At 38.6% G+C, this 25,665-nt stretch overlaps 1 protein-coding gene and 1 long non-coding RNA gene across 5 annotated transcripts in view; one reads left to right on the plus strand and one right to left on the minus strand.

Moving 5' to 3' along the window:
- The window catches only part of EPS15 (epidermal growth factor receptor pathway substrate 15), a 161,210-nt gene extending 148,472 nt beyond the window's left edge, over nt 1–12,738 (minus strand). For 2 of the 4 annotated variants that reach the window (XM_057500205.1, XM_057500204.1), the window contains exon 1: nt 12,562–12,737. In XM_057500205.1, coding sequence (XP_057356188.1) covers nt 12,562–12,594 — 33 coding nt within the window. In that variant the 5' untranslated portion in view covers nt 12,595–12,737. Of the gene's footprint in view, nt 1–12,561 lie in introns of all 4 variants that reach the window. The other 2 variants (XM_057500206.1, XM_036892915.2) reach the window with 2 other exon arrangements.
- Nucleotides 6,317–19,529, plus strand: LOC130683348 (uncharacterized). Its single transcript, XR_008997004.1, has 3 exons — nt 6,317–12,480; nt 12,757–12,917; nt 19,478–19,529. It is a non-coding gene; the product is annotated as an uncharacterized LOC130683348 (long non-coding RNA).
- Nucleotides 19,530–25,665: the final 6,136 nt, after the last annotated feature.

Below are 25,665 nucleotides of genomic sequence, written 5' to 3' on the forward strand. Positions count from 1 at the left end.
ACACACAGAAATCTGTGGCTTTCCTATATACTAACAATGAACCAATAGAAAGAGAAATCAGGAAAACAATTCCATTCACAATTGCATCAAAAAGAATAAAATACCGAGGAATAAACCTAACCAAAGAAGTGAAAGATGTATACCCTGAAAACTACAAGTCACTCTTAAGAGAAATTAAAGGGGACACTAACAAATGGAAACTCATTCCATGCTCGTGGCTAGGAAGAATTAATGTCGTCAGAATGGCCATCCTGCCCAAAGCAATATACAGATTTGATGCAATCCCTATCAAATTACCAGCAACATTCTTCAAAGAACTGGAACAAATAATTCAAAAATTCACATGGAAACACCAAAGACCCTGAATAGCCAAAGCAATCCTGAGAAAGAAGAATAAAGTAGGGGAGATCTCACTCCCCAACTTCAAGCTCTACTACAAAGCCATAGTAATCAAGACAATTTGGTACTGGCACAAGAGCAGAGCCACAGACCAATGGAACAGACTAGAGAATCCAGACATTAACCCAGACATATATGGTCAATTAATATTTGATAAAGGAGCCATGGACATACAATGGGGAAATGACAGTCTCTTCAACAGATGGTGCTGGCAAAACTGGACAGCTACATGTAGGAGAATGAAACTGGACCATTGTTTAACCCCATACACAAAAGTAAATTCAAAATGGATCAAAGACCTGAATGTAAGTCATGAAACCATAAAACTCTTAGAAAAAAACATAGGCAAAAACCTCTTAGACATAAACATGAGTGACCTCTTCTTGAACGTATCTCCCCAGGCAAGGAAAACAACAGCAAAAATGAACAAGTGGGACTATGTTAAGCTGAAAAGCTTCTGTACAGCAAAAGACAACATCAATAGAACAAAAAGGTACCCTACAGTATGGGAGAATATATTTGTGAATGACAGATCCGATAAAGGCTTGATGTCCAAAATATATAAAGAGCTCACCCACCTCAACAAACAAAAAACAAATAATCCAATTAAAAAATGGGCAGAGGAACTGAACAGACAGTTCTCCAAAAAAGAAATACAGATGACCGACAGACACATGAAAAGATGCTCCACATCGCTTGTCATCAGAGAAATGCAAATTAAAACCACAATGAGGTATCACCTCACACCAGTAAGGATGGCTACCATCCAAAAGACAAACAACAACAAATGTTGGTGAGGTTGTGGAGAAAGGGGAACCCTCCTATACTGCTGGTGGGAATGTAAATTAGTTCAACCATTGTGGAAAGCAGTATGGAGGTTCATCAAAATGCTCAAAATAGACTTACCATTTGACCCAGGAATTCCACTCCTAGGAATTTACCCTAAGAACGCAGCACTCAAGTTTGAAAAAGACAGATGCACCCCTATGTTTATCGCAGCACTATTTACAATAGCCAAGAATTGGAAGCAACCTAAGTGTCCATCAGTAGATGAATGGATAAAGAAGATGTGGTACATATACACAATGGAATATTACTCAGCCATAAGAAGAAGACAAATACTACCATTTGCAACAACATGGATGGAGCTAGAGGGTATTATGCTCAGTGAAATAAGCCAAGCGGAGAAAGAGAAATACCAAATGATTTCACTCATCTGTGGAGTATAAGAACAAAGGAAAAACTGAAGGAACCAAACAGCAGCAGAATCACAGAACCCAAGAATGGACTAACAGGTCCCAAAGGGAAAGGGACTGGGGAGGATGGGTGGGTAGGGAGAGATAAGGGGGGGAAGAAGAAAGGGGGTATTATGATTAGCATGCATAATGGGGTGGGTAGGAGAAAGGGGAGGACTGTACAACACAGAGAAGACAAGTAGTGATTCTTCAACATTTTGCTCTGCTGATGGACAGTGACTGTAAAGGGATTTGTGAGGGTGACCTGGTATAGGGGAGAGCCTAGTAAACATAATATTCTTCATGTAATTGTAGATTAATGATAACAAAAAAAAAAGAGAAAGAAAAGGGGGATTACTCCCTGATAGGATAAAACTAACTGCAAATCAACAATTAATGCATGCTTTCAATATCCTTAATTTTGATCATTATAAGGGTGTCAGATGATTAGCTATGGAAGTACATTTTTCTGATAATATTCCTTTCTCTTAAAAAATAAAAAAATAAATAAATAATAAAACAGTTCCTGTGTGGTGATCTCCAGTAAGTTCTTCACAATGATATCAAGGGCATATCAAAGTGTGGGCAAAGGGTTTATTTGTGTTTATACAGAGGATCAAAGCCTAATTTGGCTACCCAGAAAATGAATTAAGATATGATATGAAGAAGAACTTCCAAAATCAACATTCTCTGGAAGAGTCATTCCAGAAGATAATCATCAAAAAACTTCAACAAAGATCCTGGCACTGTTGCAGTTGTATCTGCATTCATCCCACTGGTTCCTGGACTTGCCATTGGAATGAAGAAGGAGATATCTAAGCTGGCCTGTGCATACAGTAAAACAACAAATTTGACTGGATCTATACTGTCAGAACTCAACCAAGAATTAGGAGACGTGCAAGTTGCAGTGCTCCAAAATCTTGCGACTACAGACTATCTACTGTTAAAAGAACATATGGGATGTGAACAGTTCCCAGGAATGTGTTGTTTTAATTTGTCTGGTTTTTCTCAAACTATTCAAATTCAGTTAGACAATATCCATCATATCATTGATAAGTTTTCACAAATGCCTAGGGTGCCTAACTGGTTTTCTTGGTTTCACTGGAGATGGCTGGTAACTGTAGGTCTGCTTTGGTTATGTAGCTGTATTCCTATTATGTTAATGTGTGTGCACAATTTAATTAGTAGTTTAAAACCTATACATGCTTACGTTACTCTACAAGAAGACTTGTCAAAGAAATAACCAACCTTCCCATGTTTTCTTCCATCTGCTACTTCTATAGCTTTTCTTCCTTCCTTCCTAATTGCAACCCTTAAGTAGAATTCGGGCCTCATAACGAAATTACCGAGTATCATAATTCTTCCAAGTGGTAAAGCTACCTCAAGACAAATGCTGGGCATAGAAGCCACAGGGCATAAATCTGCAAAGAAGTAAAAAGCTAAGCTTTTCAAACAATATTGCTTCTCTCTCACTTACTAACTTTACATTTCCCTGTACGGCCCCGGAAGATGACTGGTTAGCCAGAGACGGGTAAGATTCCTCAAGGGAGGAACAACCTAAGACAGGCACAGTCGCAGGGGGCCATCAGGTGAGAAATTGGGGATCAACAGAGGTGAGGCTTAGAACCTCACCCCCCCTATTTTGAGAGAAATCTTCTGCATCCGTGGATGTTTTGTTGCCCTTGTCTAGCTTGGATTAATACTTAGTCTATAGGCACGCACCTGATCATCTACATTTGCCCTCTTACAGCACTGAACTATGTTTTCTACCTTTATCTTGCATCTACCTACCACTTCAGCATTTTATTAAAAATAATAATAATAATAATAATAATAAGGGAGAAATGTGGGATTCACATATAAATCAAGTATAAAAATCAAACAAATATTCATATTTGACGTGATTGTTTACAGTTCATAATGCATGATCAAAACCGAAAGTTTCTGTGATGACTGCCCTTGCACTGTTCACCATGTAAGAACTTATTCACTATGTAAGAATTTGTTCACCATGTAAGAACTTGCTCGTTATGCTTCAGAAGATTGGAGACTGTTGAGAATTAGGCTTGGGGGTTGATTAATGATTGTGCACTGAGTCCCCTATACAGAATTTTATTGTTGTTAACAACCATTTGATCAATAAATATGAGAGATGCCCTCTCAAAAAAAAAAAAAGAATAAAATACCTAGGAATAATCCTAACCAAGGAAGTGAAAGACCTATACCCTGAAAACTACAAGACACTCTTAAGAGAAATTAAAGAGGACACTAACAAATGGAAACTCATCCCATGCTCCTGGCTAGGAAGAATTAATATCATCAAAATGGCCATCCTGCCCAAAGCAATATACAGATTCGATGCAATCACTATCAAATTACCAATAGCATTCTTCAATGAACTGGAACAAATAGTTCAAAAATTCATATGGAACCACCAAAGACCCCGAATAGCCAAAGCAATCCTGAGAAGGAAGAATAAAGTGGGGGGCATCTCGCTCCCCAACTTCAAGCTCTACTACAAAGCTACAGTAATCAAGACAATTTGGTACTGGCACAAGAACAGAGCCACAGACCAGTGGAACAGAATAGAGACTCCAAACATTAACCCAAATATATATGGTCAATTAATATATGATAAAGGAGCCATGGACATACAATGGGGTAATGGCAGTCTCTTCAACAGATGGTGCTGGCAAAACTGGACAGCTACATGTAAGAGAATGAAACTGGATCACTGGTCTAACCCCATACACAAAAGTAAATTCGAAATGGATCAAAGACCTGAATGTAAGTCATGAAACCATAAAACTCTTAGAAAAAAACGTAGGCAAAAATCTCATGGACATAAACATGAGTGACTTCTTCATGAACGTATTTCCCCGGGCAAGGAAAACAAAAGCAATAATGAACAAGTGGGACTATATCAAGCTAAAAAGCTTCTGTACAGCAAAGGACACCATCAATAGAACAAAAAGGAACCCTACAGTATGGGAGAATATATTCATAAATGACAGATCCAATAAAGGGTTGACATCCAAAATATACAGAGAGCTCACACACTTCAACAAACAAAAAGCAAAAAATCCAATTAAAAAATGGGCAGAGGAGCTGAATAGACACTTTTCTAAAGAAGAAATTCAGATCGCCAGCAGACACATGAAAAGATGCTCCACATTGCTTGTCATCAGAGAAATGCAAATTAAAACCACCATGAGATATCACCTCACACCAGTAAGGATCGCCACCATCCAAAAGACAAACAACGACAAATGTTGGCGAGGTTGTGGAGAAAGGGGGACCCTCCTACACTGTTAGTGGGAATGTAAATTAGTTCAACCATTGTGGAAAGCAGTATGGAGGTTCATCAAAATGCTTAAAATAGAAATACCATTTGACCCAGGAATTCCACTTCTAGGAATTTACCCTAAGAATGCAGCAGCCCAGTTTGAAAAAGACAGATGCACCCCTATGCTTATCGCAGCACTATTTACAATAGCCAAGAAATGGAAGCAACCTAAATGTCCATCAGTTGATGAATGGATAAAGAAGATGTGGTACATATACACAATGGAATATTATTCAGCCATAAGAAGAAAACAAATCCTACCATTTGCAACAACATGGATGGAGCTAGAGGGTATTATGCTCAGTGAAATAAGCCAGGCAGAGAAAGACAAGTACCAAATGATTTCACTCATATGTGGAGTATAAGAACAAAGAAAAAAACTGAAGGAACAAAACAGCAGCAGACTCACAGAACCCAAGAATGGACTAACAGTTACCAAGGGGAAAGGGACTGGGAAGGGTGGGTGGGAAGGAGGGATAAGGGGGAAAATGGGGCATTACAATTAGCATATATAATGTGGGGGGGTTTATGGGGTGGGCTCTACAACACAGATGACAAGTAGTGATTTTACAGCATCTTACTACACTAATGGACAGTGACTGTGAAGGGGTACGTGGGGGGGACTTGGTGAAGGGGGGAGCCTAGTAAACATAATGTTCTTCATGTAATTGTAGATTAATGATACCAAAAAAGAAAATTAAGTTCACAATTTCTGGCTGTCTTCCATTTAAGTTTTCTAAGCTCAATATCTATGCACAATTCGTCATCTCTGGCTTGTGGCAGGTTTAGGAATAAAAATATGAAGATAAACTATTCCCCCATCCTTATACTAAGATAGCAAGCACATAGCTCTGTATCTCCTATATGCGTTAGTAGATCACTAAATTTGAAAAGTACAAATTTAGACCAGTGACTCTTAACTGGAGGCAATTTTGTGCCCCAGGGAACATTTGGCAATGTGTGGAGATATTTTTTTTTTGAAGATAACACATAATTTATTTTTCCAAATGTGATAAAATAGTATTTGCTTTTTTTGTAGCCTCCCCATAGAACATGAACATTTTTACACAATTTTTAAGTCTTTACACGAATAGATTTTTGCTCTTATGGTATTTTTTTTTTAGAGGGCATCTCTCATATTTATCGATCAAATGGTTGTTAACAACAATAAAATTCTGTATAGGGGACTCAATGCACAATCATTAATCAACCCCAAGCCCAATTCTCAACAGTCTCCAATCTTCTGAAGCATAACGAACAAGTTCTTACATGGTGAACCAGTTCTTATATAGTGAATAAGTTCTTACATGGTGAACAGTGCACACGGGCAGTCATATCACAGAAACTTCCGGCTTTGATCACGCATCATGAACTATAAACAATCAAGTCAGATATGATTATTCGTTTGATTTTTATACTTGATTTATATGTGAATCCCACATTTCTCCCTTATTTTTTTTTTTTAATAAAATGCTGAAGTGGTAGGTAGATGCAAGATAAAGGTAGAAAACACAATTTAGTGCTGTAAGAGGGCAAATGTAGATGATCAGGTCTGTGCCTATAGACTAAATATTAATCCAAGCTTGTCTGGAGATATTTTTGATTGCCCCAGCTGGAGAGACTGCAAAACATCCCACCATGCACAGGACTTGCCCCCACACCCAATTATCTGGCTCCAAAAGTCAGTAGCGCCAAGGCTGAGAAACCATAATCGAAAAGAAAAAAAAAAGTACTGTAATAATAGAAGCTTTCTCCCCCAAAAGTATGTTCTTGCCCCAGTGTTCTTGGCCAGATTTTTACTTTTATTGAAGACATAATAAGAAATAAGCAATTTGATTATTTCAGAAGTTTGGAAATTCCTGGTATTTTTAAAGTCCATTATGAAATCCCCAATCTAAAGAGGTAGGAAGTAAGACTTTTCTTTGTATATTTGTATCACATAAAAACAAGTTTTTAAAAGAGTTCCAACCTTTATTTTTTAATTGCACCTCCAATATGAAAGCATTAGAATAACTCACTGCTGCACTGTTGGTAGTAAGACTGAAAACACCATAAATGCCCATCATTAGGTGACTAGTTCTGTAAATTACAGTATATTCATATAAAGGATATCCTCAAGTTTTGAAAATAATAAGGGAGATCTGAACGTGCTGGTATAGGGCAATCTTATAGATCAATTAAGCTTAAGTAAATAAACTCTGAAACAATATGCAGCTTACTCAAAAGAAAAATATAAGATACATATATGTATACACATATGTATATATTCATATACCTCACAGATTATTGCTAGGAATTCACACAAGAAACTGGCAAGAGTAAGTGCCTCTAGGAAGAGCCCAGAGCAGGAAGGGACCTTTACTGGTATTGTCTGAATTTTTTTTTCAACATGGGTTTATGCTGGCTTATTTACTGACTGTAAAACTTAAATCACAAATCCTGAGGCTGAGTATTTTCCAACTTGAAAGGATGAAAATAACAGCCTACCTCATTGGTTATTGTGAAGATCAAATGACAGAGCATAATATGCATTGTAAATTATAAAGCAGCATACAAAATTAAAAATTAGTCCTCTGACAATTTTCCAAACCAATTATAATAATTATTATCATTCTTCTAACCAATTTCTCTAAACCCAAAGATGCGACTGTTTAAAATGAAATGCTAAGTGAAGATACAATCTTAGAACACAGATTTTGATTTTACAGTTATTGATTTTCTATTTAAAAGAGTAAATTTTCAAAAAAAGTTGTCATTTAAAAATGGCAAATCAGCTGATTACAGAAGAAAAACATGCTCGGTGTTGAAAAGAAGACAAATAAAAACTATAACCGTGCTATTATAAAATCTTGGTATTTTTCTCTTCAGTCTTTTTTCTATGCATGCTAATTGGGTTAGATCATTCGTCTAAAAATGTTTCCTCTTTACTATAACACAGCATTCAAGTTACAACATCCCTCAGATTATTATAAACTCCTTTATAAATATAATTTTTAATGAAGGCATAACATTTTATCTTGTTGATAAGTATTCAACCACTTTCAAATGAAATTCCAGTGTATGGATTTGCCTAATGAACTATGCCTGAATTAACTTTTTATTCATTTCTACCAGTTCTCCAAGTAACCATCCATCTCCTCCCTTCCCTCTCACTCCCCCCATTTTCCTGCTTTTGGTTTCCAGAGTTCCAATTTTATTATGTGCAAAACTTGCTAAACAAAGAAACATTTGTGTTTATAGTTTCTTGAAGAGCAAGTCAAATACCTTAGATTGAGCCCTTAAATCAGACTATTAGTGAGAGTGGAGATTAGAACTATGATTCACTACTAAATAAAGATGCTCACTCTTTCTCTACATGTTAGTCTGTTACTAACATTATGTCTGCAAATAGAGTGAAAACAAAGGAATGCACTCAGGTTATTCCTGGAAGGCTCTTTATTGGACAAACCCAACTGTTCCTAATTAATTTTAACTATGACAACTCCTCCGAAATGCTGAACATTCCAAGTCATTTTTGAGAACAGTTAGGTATCACTCTAGGAAGTACAATTTCCTGAGTATACTGTACAGTAACTGCAGGCAAAAAAAAAAAATCATTATTGTGCCCTTCCCACAGTAAGAACTCAAATAATATGTCATGTTGAATGAATACCCCTTTTCTGCTTCTGAGAACATGTTGTAATTTTCATACTCTACCTTGTATTTACTGTTTAAATCAGAGTACAAGGGGATGCATTATTGACACACACTGTATACCTTTTTTTTAAATGAATTGAAAACAAGCACCAGAAACTATGAAATTATAGATTTTTTCCTCTAATTTCTAGATTTTCTGTAATGCTATTACATGACCCTTGCAATTAAAAAGAGCATTAAAAGTATTCTTATAGCATTTATTGTTAAAGACCATATACTAAGATTTTTTTAATTAAGTCCCATTCTAAGGGCATTTTTATTATTAAAAAAAAGAACCCTTGCTAAATTAAAAGAAGAAAACTTCAGCATAAAGCTGAACTGCTAGAAATTATTTAAAATACTCATATCATGCCATATTTCAACAAAATAAAATTTTCATCATCATCAAGAGCACTACTTGTTCACCCACAATTATATTGTCAAGATACAATGAAAGGCACTGGAGATTCAGAGACAAAAGACACAGATTCCATCCGCCAGAACTTTACTACCTAATTAGGGTATATCTGAAAAAGAAAATAAAACACATAAAGGGGCATTGGATATCCAAGCATCTAGTACACAAGAGAACTGTAGTGAAATAGCTTGTGACGTCCTACAGATCTTGGTTCAAATCTTAGATCTACCACTTACTAGCTGATGGAAATTACTTCCCTAGTTTGCAAAATGAAGTGTTAGATTGGGTGAGGTAAAATTCACAGTACACCCAAAGGGAAGCTAATGTATTATTGTTATTATTAGGGATACAGGCTTGAGGAAGAAACAGACAATTGGAAAAGCTTAAAAAGAGAAAGTATTATACCTTTTTTGTAATCCACCATATGCAAAAATCACAAGATATTTCTCACTCAAGTTTTACTTCATATTGCTAAGAAAGTAGAACATCTAGTGAAGACAATGGAAATTAGAGCACACTAAGGCTACACAGCCCTAAAGTACCCTGGGAAAGTCAGCACTAGATCTACAAATCATAGAATATGACCTCTAAAAAGAGAATGCTGGCTGGAGAGGTCCTGAGGTCAGCTAATTCAAACTCCCCTACTAGAATACAAGCTCCATGTTTTGTTTGTCTCCAAGCTCTAAGAGTCACTCATTTTGTTTATTAGTATATCCTCAGTACCTAGAATAATTCCTAGCACATAGTGAACGCCCAACAAATATTTGTTGAATGAATATTTAAGTTTAGAAAACTGAGGCCTGGAGACCTAACTCACTGCCATACAGTTAGCTCTTGGCAGAGCTGGGCCTGGAACGAACATTTCATTAGCCTAGTATTCTATTCTCTCTAGACATTAGAATATGATAATTTAGATAATTTATCTTGGTGGTTGAGGAGATGGAGTGCTGGCTGGCAGGCAGAGGAAGGAAGGAGTAAATTAAAACAGTTTTCACATTTTTCCCCCAAACTGTCAGTTTTGCTTAACTGATAAAGGCAAAAAATTATAAACAAGACAATCCAGCACACTCCCAGCACACAACTGGTACTTAACAAGTATTTGCTGAATGAATGAATCTACACACAAACCCTTATCTCATGACCGGAGGCAGAAACTAACTTCAGCATCTGCTTATCTTTGTAACTGTCATAGAGCCCTTTAGAATCTTCAGTCATTCATAAGACAGTTATTAATCACTTTCCTCCAGATGAGCACTGAGGAAGAGAGGTAGATTAAAAGATGTCCCTGCCCTGGAGGAGCTCTCACTTGAGTATGCCTATGCCTAAATGTGTGCGTTTTGGGGGTGGGGGTGAGGAGTGAGGGTGACATGAACATCCATAATGAATGTGAAACCAGGTTGCACTGTTATCTCAGTTTGCCTCAAGCAGTTAGCAAGTTAAATTAAAGAAACACAAATTAGCAAAGTTTTAAAATAACATGGAGATATATTATGGTATATTAACACTTGGTAAGATACTTTTTCCTGTGTCTTTACAAAAATTTTACTTCCTCTTAATGTCTTAAAATCAAAATATTCTAAATTGAATAATCAACATAAATGAACCATCCATGTATGTTCTCTCATATGAGACACTGAAGGATAATACTCCTGATTCAGTATTTACTGCGTACATGTTAATATATATAACCACAAGTACATAAATTATTTCACTGTCTATAGAACTGGCAAAACCTGAAGAAAATGCCCAAAGATGAATGCTAGTAAACAGAAACAACAAACAGTATTTCACAGGGAGAGAATGAAATACACACATAACTAAGAAGGTCTACAGAAGACTTCAAAGGAACAAAAATCTTCAAGGTGGTCAAACTCGTGCCCCAACTGGCCAACAGAGCAGAAGAACAACAGCCTGCCTACAGGATAATGTTTAATGCAGATCACTAACTAGGCTCATATTAAAGTGAACACCCAAAAGTCAATGTTGCCATTCCTCTAATTTGAGTTTCAGGAGGACCCTCACAAAGATTCACCATCAAGACTAAACCATCACATTCCAAGGATTCTTCACGGTTATCTATCTGTCAAATTAGGGAAGTAAACTGGGAAATAAACAGATTTCACTTTTATGAGACTGATACTTCCTGTGAACTAAAGTTAGTTTACATGGGGCACATGTTTATATGTGACTCCTGGTTTCTGCGGAAAATATTTTTTGGTCTATCTTAGAGTGCTGGTGAAACACCTCAAAGCCTCTTGACCCCAACACAGAAAAAATCTATCGCTGAGTGTATGCCCCAACCCAGGGTTAAAGCCTTGTTAAGTACTGGAGAACCCAGGCCAAGGAAACCACAAAGTGGCAGGGAACTACAAAGGCAGGCAGAAAGGCTGCCGATGGGCCCCAGCGGGGAAATACATTAGCCACCGGCTTTGGACAGAACTGGCTGAGACGGTGAGGTTGGGGTGAGTTTTGGTCAGAGAAGCGAAAAGGGACTGACAGGTGCTTGTCAACCTGGACAACATGGGAAGATTATAATTGGTTTTCTTTACCGAAGGGCTGGTACAAGGCTCCCTAACAGTTTTCTGGTAAGCACAAGGACTGGGCTCTGAAGGAAATAGAAAAGCAAGAGAAAAGACCCTGAGAACAGATTTCGGTGAAGACGGCCCCGAGACGAGTAATCTCTATAGTAGTTCCCAGCACCAAGACAGCTGCAACTATCACTCCCGTTAAAGGATGTCTCCCTGTTATCCGCTGGCAGAGCGATTGAGAGCCCACACGGTGGGAATGGAAGCAAACTTGGGCAGGTTAAGACTGAATCGGGGGTCTGACCCAGAAAGAAACTTAATCAGGACGGTAAAAGGCTGAGTTCTAGAATGCGCTAGCAGAGTTAAGGACTTGGGTAGGATGAGATTTCTTTGGGAAAGGTGTCTGGAGTAAACTGCTGTGGAAGGGAGGGTTTTCGTTGGACTCAGTGGGAAAATGACGGTTTAGAGAGGAGACTGGCTTTTAGGGGGTCCTGAGCGTCTGGCTCAGGAAGGTCACTCTAACTGGGGGAAGCGCGCTACTCGGGGGTGAGGCTGATCCGCACGAGCTCAACAGGAGCTCACCTGGGGTACACATGGCCTGGAGAAGCAAACTCCTGGGTGGGTGAAAGCTAAGCGGAGCGGGAGGGCCGGGCACCCGCAGACCCGGCCGGGAACACGGTCCACTCCGCTGCGGGCGCAGGGGCCAGCGGTCAGGGGGTCGCGCGGGGCGGGGCCGGGGGTGCCGACCGAGCCGGGGCGGGGCTGCTGCGGCCGTGGCGGAGCTACCAGCTCGGGATGGCGCCCTCCCTTAGTCACACACACTCGCTCTTGCTCTCACCATCGGCCGCCCAGTCCGGGACGGAGAGAAACCGGCCGGGATCAGTGAGCCATAGGGCGGTGGGGGAGGGGACCGGGCCGGGGACACCAGCCGACCGAGCCTGGCGGAAGGGCGGGCGGCTTTACCTGTGTCAGGGAGAGCTGGGCCGCCGCAGCCATGGTGTTTCCATCATGCACGGGAGGGGAAGGAAGGACTGGCGGATGGGGGCTCAGGGCGGGGAGGAGGCGGAGGAAGCGGCCAAAGGCGAGGCCCGAGCGAGCGAGCGGGCGTCTCCCCTAACTTCGACAACTTCCCTCCTCTCGCCCGCCCCGCCCCTCCAGGCCCCGCCCACCCGGCGCAGGCAGAGGCGGTGCCCAAATACTGGCTACGGATTTACGCTGCCGGACAGGAGCCTGCCCCCGGGGCCGCCTGGGAAAATCCGGAGCGGATATAAAATTAAAGCGGACGGGACTCCAGTTTATCCAGCTTAAACTTTACGCAGGTAACGTACCTACTCCAAATTTATTCTTTGGAAAAAGGGGGGAAATTATACCCTGAGTCCAGGTGGCTTAGTGAGGACTAAGTGACATAATGATAGAAATAACAGCACTTTGTATATGTCGGGCTCTGTGCTACGCACTTTATTTTTGAACTGTATGAACAGAAGGAATTGAGACTCAAAGAAGTTGTATAAATGAGGAAACAGAAACAGAAATAAATATTTTACCTAAGGTTATACAGATGATTAGATAGGCAGATGAGAATCCAGGTCTGAGTCCAGAACTTTTCATTTAACTATCTACTATTAAGGTGTCACATTGAAAAGAAGACTTTACCGTCATTCAAAACAGGAGCCAAAATCTTTGGGAAGAAATTCTTCCCTTGCCTACTTGCTGTCTGCCACACTTAGATTGTTCAGTAAAAGAGTGCTGGGACTGCTCACTGCCCACAGCACTCCTAACTTCTCCCACTCCGCCTAGCAAACTCCTCCTCCTTTCTCAACTGGCAACTCAAGTATCATCCCCTTTGCAAAGCATCTCCTGACTTCCCTAAGTCAGAGTTACACACTCTTCTTTTTAACATTTCTTTTCTACCCTATGAAGTTATCATCACTCTAATGACTGTTTACATGTGTTGATCCCTCTAGACTTAGAGCTCCTCAATGGCAAGGATTGTTTCTGATGTATTTCTATATCCTCAGACCCTACCATATAGGACATACTCAATAAAAGCCTTCCTTCTTTCTGGTGTTAAATATAACATCCTACACTTTCTCAAGCTGCCATCTTTGGTTAGAATAACCAACCAGTTATTTGAAACACTCATCTTTAAAGGCTTGGCTTATACACCACCTACTTCAAAAAGGCTTCTAAGAACTCCCACCCCACCTCTTAGTTGCTTTGTTACGATCCTGGGTCTAAAATTTTTTTTTTTGTAGTGTCTTTGCCTGTTTTTTGTATTTGAGTAATGCTGGCCTCATAGAATGAATTTGGAAGTATTCCCTCCTGTAATATAGTGGGTCATAAGAAATACATATTTGGTCATTTAGATGACCAAATATGTATTTCTCAGGTATATTTGGTCTTCATCCACAGTTCCTGAAAACACTGCAGAGTCTTAAAGGTGAAATGCCTGTCAGAGCATGTTAATGAGAGACTTTTGGACCCACACCCAAGGATGGGGGCTGGAGGTTGAATCAGTCAATGGCCAATAATCTAATCAATCGTGACTACACACTGAAGCCCTCACAAAAACCCATGAGAGGAGCATATTTCTCTTTTGGATCCTACTTCTCTGTCAAAGAGAGCTTCTACACTTGGGGAACCAGAATGCTCCCACATCCTACTGAGTCAGGCCCTAAGCTCCACAAGGACAGAAGCTCTTTTATTTGGGACCTTGTCCTATGTATCTCTTCACCTGGCTATTAACTTGTATCCTCTATGATATCCTTTATTAAACTGATAAATATAAGTGTTTTCCTGAGTTCTGTGAGATGCTTTAGCAAATTAATTGAACCTAAGGGGGAGGTCATGTGAACCTCCAATCTGTAGCTAGTAGGTCAGAAGCATAGGTAACTGCCTGGGGCTGATGACCAGCATCTAGAATGGCAAGGAGGAGGACAGTCTTGTAGGACAAAGCTCTTACTTAACCTGGGGAATCTGGTGCTGTCTCTTGGCAGACAGCTTCAGAATTGAGTTGAATTTTTGTACACCCTGCTGGTGTTTGAGAATTGCTTGTTGTTGTGTTTGGGAAGACCCCCTCCCCCCACCATACACATGCATTGGAATTGGGTCTGGGAACCCAAAAAAAGTTGTACTATGATTACTGCTGTATAATAATATTATTGTTGTATAGATTTAAAAAAACACCTGTTGTATAGATTTTAAAAAACACCTCCTCCTCTACTTTTTGGAATACTTTAAGAAGAATGGGTATTAGCTCTTCTTCAAATGTTTGGTAGAATTCAGCTGTGAAGCCATCGGTTCTGGACTTTTGTTTGCTAGGAATTTTTTTATTACCAATTCAATTTTGTTACTGGTACTAGGTCTGTTCAGATTTTCTGTTTCTTTCTGGGTCAGAATTGGAAGGTTGTATTTTGCTGGGAATTTGTCCATTTCTTGTAGGTTGTCCAACTTATTGGCATATAATTTTTCATAGAATTCTCTAATAATTCGTATTTCTTTCATGTCCATTGTGACTATTCCTTTTCATTCTGATTTTGTTTATTTGTGTATTCTCTTTTTTTGGTAAGTCTGGCTAGGGGTTTGTCTATTTTATTTATCTTCTCAAAGAACCAGCTCTTGGGTTCATTGATTTTTTTCTATTGTTTTCTTCTCTATTTTATTTATTTCTGCTCTTATCTTTATTATGTCCCTCCTTCTACTAACTTTGGGTTTCATTTGTTCTTCATCTTCTAGTTTCTTTAATTGTGAGTTTAGACTGTGTTTTGGGGATTGTTCTTGTTTCTTGAGGTAGGTCTGTATTGCTGTGTACTTCCCTCTTAGAACTGCTTTTGCAGCCTCCCACAAATTTTGGACTGTTGTATTTTTGTTTTCATTTGTCTCCATGTATTGTTTGATTTCTGTTTTGATGTGTTCATTGATCCATTGATTATTTAGAAGCATGTTGTTTAGCCTCCATGTGTTTGTGAGCCTTTTTGTTTTCTTTGTGTAATTTATTTCTAGTTACATACCATTGTGGTCTAAGACACTGCTTGATAAAATTTCAATCTTTTTTAATTTATTGAGGCTCTTTTTGTGGCCTAGCTGGCCCTTTGTGAGCAGAACAGCAGCACTTCTGTGAGATCATTGTGGGCAGGACTGCCTTCTTCCTTCCCTGCATCAGTGGGCCAATAGGGTGGGGAAGGCTGGCCATTGTGGCCACAGCCACCTGTGGGGAGGAAGGAGCTCTTGGGGCTGGCTCCCACAGGCATCTCCCCAGTTGGGCTGAGAGAGGGCTGAGAAAGCTGGGAAAGCCTCCCTCTGCCTGGCATGCAGGAAAGTCTGATACTGCTGGGCAGAGCAGGCTGAGTGGGTGGAGTATAGGGGGCACAGGGAAGAGCCTTGGGGCTGAGGCACCAGTGATATAGGTGGAGTGTTTGGGACTCCTGCAAGCACCCTAACTGAGGAAAGGCTGGGGAAGCATCATCCACCTGTCCTTTCTCCTGTGAAGGGAGCTCCATCCAGCCCTCACCCCTCTGGCACCCCTCTTGCTTCTGGTAAATCTTTCAAACTTCCACTTCTGCATTGAGTCTCAGTGGGAACAGTGGAGGGTGACTGTCCTCTCTACAAGTGGCTGGAATCTCAGCCTCCTAGAGTGCTCCAACTCTCCCTAGTGTCCATCCCTGCTAATCACCAGAACTCAGTGCAACGTGGACTTGTGTTCCCAGAGCCTATCCCCAGGGCCAGGTGTGCAGAGTTCCTGAGAGCCTATCCCCTCCCTACTCTGTTCCCCTTCCTTCTGCAAGTGGGCTGAGATTGGGAAGGGCTTGGGTCCTGATGGATTGTCGCTCTACCACTTTAGCCTTCTCTGTGTTCTCTTCTTTTCTTCACAATGTGTACGTGGTCAGTTCTGCAGTCTTCGGGTCAATTGCAGAGTTAGTTGTATATGCTGTAGCTGCTTTCTTGGTGTGTGTGGGGTGGGGGAGGTTTCTGCCTTGCCTTCCTACCTGCCATCTTTTTTCCCCTTTTGACCTAACCTGTTTTTTTCTGGGGCAACTTAATGTCTGTGGGTCTCTAAGCTTCATATTCTTCATGGGTTCATTGGAGATAATATCTACCTTGTAGGGATGGTGTAAAGACTAGAAATCATGCAATAAATAGGATATCAAAGAGACTGGCCTAGAATAGATGTTTGATAAGTGGTAGCTATAAGAATACTGTTGTTGTAGATTAATGATAACAAAATAAAATTTTTAAAAAATTTTTAAAAAGAGAATACTATTGTTCTGATCATCATTTAACTCTCTATTCCTCAGACAACCTTCCAATTACTAAATCACTCTTGCAGATACATTGGCTATAAGAAAGGAGTGCCTTGAAAAAAAAAAAAAAAGAAAGGAGTGCCTTGAACAGCTGACACATGTATACCTGTCATTGAAAAGGCAGGTGTTCCCTAGATAAAGTTGTGCTGATGCTTCAGTCTGGATTACTGATAACCAACAACTGCTGATTTCATATACATTATTTCATTTAATCCTCAAATCAACCCTATAGGGATTATTATTAATTTTATTTATAGAAGATAAATTTGTCCAAATTCATAGTGACAAGGCTAGGAATTATACACACGTCTTCTGACTCAAAGGTGCTTTTTACTAGGGCACGTTGTTAGTGTCTTGCAGACATTGATCAACCCCAAGAAGACTTGACAAAATGGTGCTTTTGACCATGGAAAGCTGAAGATTAGGCTCTGGATTCATAATAGTCCTAAACCCAAAATGACTCTGAAGAGGAGAACTGAGACCATGAACCACTTGGTCATCAGCTGATCTTTGCATCTTTCTGTCCTACTCTAACTCCTTCTCCCCATTCCCAACCATCTTTAAGGGAAACCATGCTACTTTTATCTCTTTATTTTCCAATTTTTGGAAGTGACTGTCACATCAGCTCTTCATGAACACAGAATATCTGTGATGTCAGTATTTAGAAATGCAGGATGATTGATTGAAACTGAAAGAAAAAACAAATAAAAACTGTGAGGAGCTCTTTGAATATACAAAGAACCAGTTTATTTTGCATGAGACTTGGAGAAAGGCCTTCCATATAAATGGTGCTAAGCGACAAAAAAAAAAAATTATGTTACAATTGTAATGGTAATCTGGAGCTCATACTTCCAAGCTGCTGGTTTCATAAATATAGTCCATTATTGTTCATGTTTGCCTAGGGCAGACAGAATATGTGAGGCTGCACAATAATAACAATTGTGCTACACGAATAATCATTTCTGTGCCAGGGACTGAAAAGAACAAGCAGTAAGAGATTTTTAAATGCCACACACACCCAGGGTGTGATAGGATGGTTCAAAATTGTCATCATTCCTAATTTTTCAGGACAACGGGGTGTCCTGGGAAAGCCTGAATTTAGAACTGGGAAGGCCCAGCTTAGTCCAGTCTTGGGCTCTGCAAATTCCTATTTGTGACCTATGACAAGTTAATAAACTATAGCAAGCTATCATTTTCTCTCCTGTAAACTGAAGATAATAATAGCACCTACCTGATAGGGCTATTATGATGATTAAATGAGATTTCGTGTGAAAGCAGTTAGCCTCATTCCTGGCACATAGTAGACAGTAGATATGCAGTAACTCCTTTTTCTTCCTACTAGAGACTATCTAGGGTTTAAGAAATAAAATAGAAATCATTTTTAAAGACCTTCAGTGGTTTTTCAAAGCCTACCTTAGTGGTTTTTTTAAATAAAATTTATTCATCCATTAGGAATACTTACTGAATACTATAAAGTAAGAAAGATTATTACATTTATGTCCCAAAAGTTCCATTGACTTCTGGTAAGCTAACAAATGCAGTTTTACATTTGTCCTAGTTCCTTCCTTTTCTTTTTTGTTTTTTTTCCTTTCCTTATGAAGGATACTGGAAGCTATAAGAAATCAAAAGAACACCCTGGGAAAGAACATATTTGCACTTCATCTGCAGATTTCATAGCACTGTCTCCACCACTAATTACTAGCCCTGCTTAACATATGGGAATGTTGAGACACCATCAAATTAAGAAGCTTGCCCTAAATCACAAGACAAGTCAGCTGATGGGCTACAGACAGAACAAAGCTGTCCTGTTTGCCAGCTTGGGGCTCCAAAAGTAGGGCACATGAGAGGCAACAGAGGCTTCAAGTAATGAGGAGAAAAGTTTGGGGAATTCTGATTCTGTGCCTTTGAGTTATTGCAGTGACAAGAAAATGGGCTTTAGAGTCAAATTTGACTTCAAATCTCAACTCAGCCCCTTATTAACTGTCTAATCCCAGTAAAATCATAAATTACTTCCTTCTCTGTAAATGGGGATATTAATTCTTTTAGGGGAAGTTAAATGATGTTACTTCTGTGAAACTGACTAGCACAGTGTCCTGCACTTAGCAGGTTCATGTAGTTGGAAAAAACTAAGGCACTGTACATACACACATAATGGCAAATAGGCAGTTCTTTCAGTCAAAGATTTTCTAAGCCATAATCACAGTTGTGTCTGTTTAAACTGATGACTGCTGTGTTGACCATCTTGTAACACAAATAGAGGATGTCTTGTTCAAGCCTTAATCACTTTTCTTCCTTAATTCTCTGCTTTCTTTCATAACCCAAGTCCAACTATCAGCAAGTTTTTTTGGCTCAACATCCAACATATATCAGAAATTCAAATTCTATTTTCAAAATATATTCCAGATCTGACCCTTTCTGTCTTCACTGCCACCATTGCCTCTCTCCTAGACCACTGATAAGGTCCTTGCCTAATCTCCCCAATTCAATGTTTGCACCTACATCACTTTTCCTTATCATAGACACAGTGATCTTTATAAAACAAATCAGATCTTATTATTTCCCTGTTTTAAATCCTACAGGTCTTCACATCAAACTTTTGACCATCACCCACAAGGAGGCCAGGTCTTTCCAGGTAATTTATGCATCAGCAAAGCACAGAAGAGTAATTATGTTCTGAATATGCTGAGATATTTGGTGGAATGGAGCATAGTTGGGATGGGAAAGGAAAGAACTAGCAGAGAAGAGTGGAGAAAGTGTTAGGAAATACCTAGAGGGAATCATGGCTGGGCCAGAAAAAACAGAGAAATGTGTCTGGAGTCTCAAAGAAGAAAATCACTACTGGAAGCAAAGGGCACCATTATTGTTCTGTGTTGATGGCATTTCCAAATCTAATGGCCTTGATTTTTAAAAACACAATCAGCAATCTATTTTATTCTTTCAAAAATCAGGGTTATGAGCCATGAACCCTAACATCAGGACAATAGTTAAAAGAATGGAATTTGGAATCAGACAAATTTGGGATTGAATCAAAATCTTTCACTTACAAGTTATAACATCATGGATAAATTATTAAAGTCTTTGAGTCTCAGTTTTGTGCATACTGCACCTGAATGATAAAGAAAATTAAATAGACAATGCTTATAAAGCACTTTTCACAGTGTCTGGTACATGGGAATAAGTGCTCAAAAAATGGAGACTATCAAATGGTTATGGCAATCATGATTAAGGATATAGTTATCTTTATAACTGGTCCCTGTTCATTAACTTTACTAATAAACATTGTTGTCTCACCCCAACAGAGATACGAAGTAAATATCTCAAATTTTTAAAGTCTGAGACTGTCCCAATTCACAGCAATACTTGGCACTGAAAGATACAAAAAACAGTACATACTTGCACTGGAGGTGCTTCCACTCTATCCCCAGTCCAGAAAATCGAAGTATGTAAAAAGAATAGTGGCATCATGTTTGCATTTAACTGTAAATGAATGTAATTATATGCCCTCAGTGCTCAGTGTTTAAAGAAAGGAATTTTTGTTGTAACTTTCAATATTGTCTCTATATGCAAGCGAAGGATTTCAACTGATGTTCAACCAAAGAAGCAAGGATTTGACCTAAGTCTGATGAAAATAGTTGGCTCTGTTGAAATTACTCAAACATACTGTATCTGTGTATTATACTGAATAAGTAAAAAAATTTGGGGGGGATAATTTTGACAATATAAAATATGTCTTACTGACTGTCAAGCTTAACCTCAAGAATTTTGCAAAACAATACATTATAAATAGGTAAAATGAAGGAAGTAAATGGTTAAAAGTATGGCTTTAGTGTCAAAAAAGGCTTGGGTTCGAATCCTGCTCTGCCCCTGGAAACCTGGGCAATTTACTTGGGTACTCTGTCCCTCGCATGTGAAATGGGGATGATAATCCCCACCTTACTGAGCAGTTGTAAAGATGAAATGATAATTTATACAAAGTTCTTAATACCATGCTAGATATACGACGAGCATACAACAAGCTTTTTTTTTTGTAATATTTGTTACATCAAAATGCAGGGGAGTCTAGCAAATCCTCAGTATTGAATAATTGGATTCAAGAAAAAGTTATTTTTCAGAATGAACAAAATAGCAGTAGATGCATAGACACTGAGAAGTGACTGGTGGTTACCATGGGGGAGGGGTTGGGGTGGGTCAAGGAGGGGGCTAAAGGGGCACAAAAATTCTCAGTCATAATGTAAGTTAGTCATGGTGATGATAGTACAGCATGGAGAATATAGCCAATGATTCTGTAATATCTTCCTATGTTGACAAATAGTAACCGCACTAGTGGGGATGAGGATTTAATAATACAGGTAACTGTTGAACCACTGTGTTGTATACATAAAACCAATATAAGATTGTATATCAGTGATACTTCAATAAAAAAAAATGAGGAAGTTGTTTTTGAACTGGCTTAAAAATCTGAAATTCTATATAAAACATTATCCCTATAATTGTATATCCACCCAAAGGATACTGTTAAAAATTTCTTCTTACTCTTTAACAGAGAAAATTCTGATTAAAACTTCAAGATTATAAATTCTGATTATGACTATATTGATTACTTCAGGCCCATAATGGGACACTAAACAATATCCTGCAAACTCCTAGCTTATTTTCACACCACTTGATTAGAACTTCCAAGGACAGGTTTACTGAAGAATGGGACTCATAACAAGCAGATCAATGGACTTCTTCCCATTTATTCATTCACTCAACAAGTTACATTTTAATATGTATACTATGGCCCAAACTCTCTGCAAGGCAGAGAAGTTACAAAAGTAAATCAGACACAGTTTCCACACTCAAGGAGCACACAGCCTAGAGAAGACAGATAAGTAAGATGACAATTATAAATGCAATGTAATAAAGTTAAAAGAAGACCCCAGTGGTGTGGAAATACACTGGAGGAATACAATATTTGTTCTGTAGGACAATGGGAAGTTTCCAGGTGTAAGCTGTGTGTAAGCTAAGACCTGGAGTGTTACCTGGAAATTACCCTGGTAAAACAAGGGATGGATGGAGAAGGTAGTGTATCAGGTAGAGGGAATAGTGTACACAAAGGCCCAGAAGCAGGAGAGCAAGGAGCTCAGAAAAGTATTGTAATTCAACTGGGTTGATTTTGTAAGATGCAAGGCAAGGGTGAGATGCAGACTGGCTTTGTAAGCAAATAAGAAGTGAAATCTATTCTAAGGGCAATATGAAGTCGCTGAAAATTTCCAAGGATGGGAAATAAAAATCTAGAATTGTGTTTTAGAAATATTACTCTCTTCAACAATGTACTGGAGGTGCTAGCCAGGGCAATTAGGCAAGGATAAGAAAGATAAGGCATCCACGTTGGAAAGGAAGAAGTAAAATTATATTTATTCACAAAGAAGATGATCTTGTATATGTAGAAAATCCTACAGAAACAACAAAAGACTATTAGAATAAACAAGTTCAGCAAGGTTGCAAGATGGAAGATCAGTATCTGTTGTATTTCTGTATACTAACAATAAATAATCCAAACATGGAAATAAGAAAACAATTTTATTTATAAAAGCATCAAACAGAAAAAATACTTAAAAATAAATATAATGGAAGAGGTATAAGACTTGTAACTATAAACTACAAAACACCACTGAGAGAAATTAAAGGGGACCTAAATAAATGGAAAGACTTCTCATATTCATAAATTAAAAGACTTCAGGTTGCTGAGATGGCAATACTCCCAGATTGACCTACAACTTCAGTACAAACCTTATCAGAATCCCAGGTAACTTCTTTGTAGAAATTCATAAGCTGATTTAAAATTCATATGGAATTGCAAAAGACTCAAAATAGCCAATCTTGAAAATGAAGAACAAAGTTGAAAGATTCATACTTCCTGATTTCAAATTTACCACCAAGGTACAGCAGTCAAGAGATTGTAGTACTAACATAAGGAGGGAAATATAAATCAATGGAATAAAATTAAGACTTCAACTATAAACCTTACATTTATAATCAATTTATTTTCAACAAGAGTGTCAAGACAATTCAATGAGGCAAACACTAGTCTTCTCAACAAATGGTGCTGGGACAATTGGACATCCACATATGCAAAAGAATGAAGTTGGGCCTCAAACCACCTCAAACCACACACAAAAACCAACTTAAAATAGAACGTTTATATAAGTGTAACACTATAATACTTTTAGAAGAAACTAAATTTCTTAACTATACAACTATAAAACTCTAAGAGGAAAACATAGATGTAAATCTTCATAACCTTGGATTAGGCTATGATTTCTTAGATATAACAAAAACATGAGCAACAAAGGGAAAAATAGATGAATTGAACTTCATCAAAATTAAATACTTTTGTGCTTCAAAGGACACCATAAAAACATGAAGACAATCTGAAGAATGGGAGAAAATATTTGCAAATCATATGTCTGATAAGTATATTATCCAGAATATATAAAGAACTCTTACAACTCAATAAAAATACAACCCAATTAAAAATAGGTAAATAATGAATAGATATTTCCCAAAGAATATATATAAATGTCCAAAAAGTGCACAAAAAGATGCTCAGCACATTTTGTAATATGTATAATTGTTGAATCACTATGTTGAATGCCCAAAACCAATATTGTATATCAACTATACATCAATAAAAGTTGTTCAACATTAATATTTAAGCAAATGCAAATCAAAACTGCAATGAACACTAAAATGGCTGTAATTTTTTAAATGAACATAACATCCACATGCAAGAATGAAGTTGTTGAAATTGTTGTAATAATCTACTGTTGGCACATTGCTAGTGGAAATACAAAATGGTACAGCCACTTTGGAAAACAATTGGCAGTTCCTCAAAGAATTAAACATAGAGTTACCATATGTCTCAACAATTCATTCCTAGGTATATAGCCAAAAGATTAACATCAGAAATTTGGTCTTGAATTAAATTTGAGAAGCCTTAGACATCCAACTTGAATTGTCAAGGATGTAGTTGGAATAAGAGTCTGGAGTTCAGGGGAGAGGTCTTAGTTGAAAATATAAATTTGGGTGTCATTAGCATATGGGGACATGGAAACCAGGAGACTGGGTGAGACCATCTGTACAGTGAGTATCTATAGAACCCAGAAGTCCAACTACTGAGCCCTGGGCCACTCCAGGGTTAGAAATCAGAGAAATGAGGAGGAACCAGCAAAGGAGACTGAGAAGGAGCAACAGTGAATATAGAATAAAACCAGGAGAGTATGGTGTCTGTCCTAGAGCCAAATGAAGAAAAATACTTCAGGAAGGAAGAAAGGAGTGAGCAAATATGTCAAATATGATGAGAAAACTAGTTAGATGAGGACTGAAAATTCATCTCCAGATTTATCAACATGGAGGTCTTCGGTGACCTTGGTAAGAACTGCTTCGATTAAAGGAAGGAGTAAAATCTGATTTAAATGGGCTCAAGAGAGAATGAAAGGGGACTTGGAGTCCTCTATTCCTTGGAATCAAGGAGTATTGATAATTATTTAGAGATGTTTAGCTGAAATGAAGAACAGAGAACAGTGTGGTAGCCATAAGGGAATATGCAGTCAAGAGAGGTTTCTCTTTTTAAGGTGAGAGATATCTTAGCACTTTTTTAAACTGATGGAATGGCCCTTTGGAAAGCAAAATACTGATGTAGGTAGGCAAGAGAGAGAATTGCTGGGGCAGAAGGGAAAGGATTGGCTTTCAGAGTACCCAAAAGAGGACTAAATATGCAAGTATGGATACAGGTGGTCAGTTATCTGCTGAGAAGAAAAAGGAAGGTAAAGAAAAGGAAAGGGGAAAAAAGATATGAAATAATCAGTTAGGAAAACAGATGGATGTTTAAAAATAAAGTGATTACCAGATAGTACAAAAGGCCCACTTGGAGTTAGTGGTGATGAATTTGAAGAGTCTAGTTGACATTCTTGTGTATTTTTCATTATCTACTTTCCCAACGGTAGAGCATGGGTGAAGAGTTAGATTGTCCAGAATAGGGGTTTTATAAGGCAAAATAACAAAGCAAGAGGAGGCAAGAGAGAAGTGGATATATCAAGGGAACGATTATAATACTGGGCCTTGGAATTTAAGTGAGTAGGAAGAGAAGTGAAAATAGGAGATGGGTGGGGAATGGTGAAGAGGTGTTAGGATCCTGGTTTATAGGGCCCTATGGGGAATCACAGAACTGTTAGAGTTGGGCTGTTGGAAGGAGTGAGCTAGAAAAACAGAAGAGGTAGAAAGATAAGAAGGAATTCTTGGTAGACTATTAATAAATGGAAATAATCCCTAAAATAAGTGGTATTAAGGCCCAGTTTGTGCTCTCTTTAGTGCCCTCTTTGTAGTGTGGAAGACAAGGCAGAAATGAATGCATAAGTATATGCAATGTCTGTGGGATCCACAAGGAATCTTCAAGTAAATGTGAGGATTAGAGCAGGAAAATCATCCAAAGAAGGTGGCATTGAGATGATCCTCAAAATGGAGCAAGTGCAGAGCATAGCCTGATATATCATAGCAGTTAAACCATTGCAGTCAGTGTTCAGAAAACAGTGGTTGGAGCCAGGGGTGGGAGCTATGGCAGGACAGGAGACCAGAGTGTGGGCTGGGGCCAGGTTAGCAGATCTTTGAAATGCCAGGCTAACGTCTGAGCATTTTACTGTAGTTATTGTGAGGTTAGAGGCCCATCTATGTAATTGAGCCCACTTATTAGCAGAACGAAGTCATAATTAGTTTCTGTATTTTG

Source organism: Manis pentadactyla, chromosome 4 (assembly GCF_030020395.1).
Source record: "Manis pentadactyla isolate mManPen7 chromosome 4, mManPen7.hap1, whole genome shotgun sequence".
NCBI lineage: Eukaryota > Metazoa > Chordata > Mammalia > Pholidota > Manidae > Manis > Manis pentadactyla.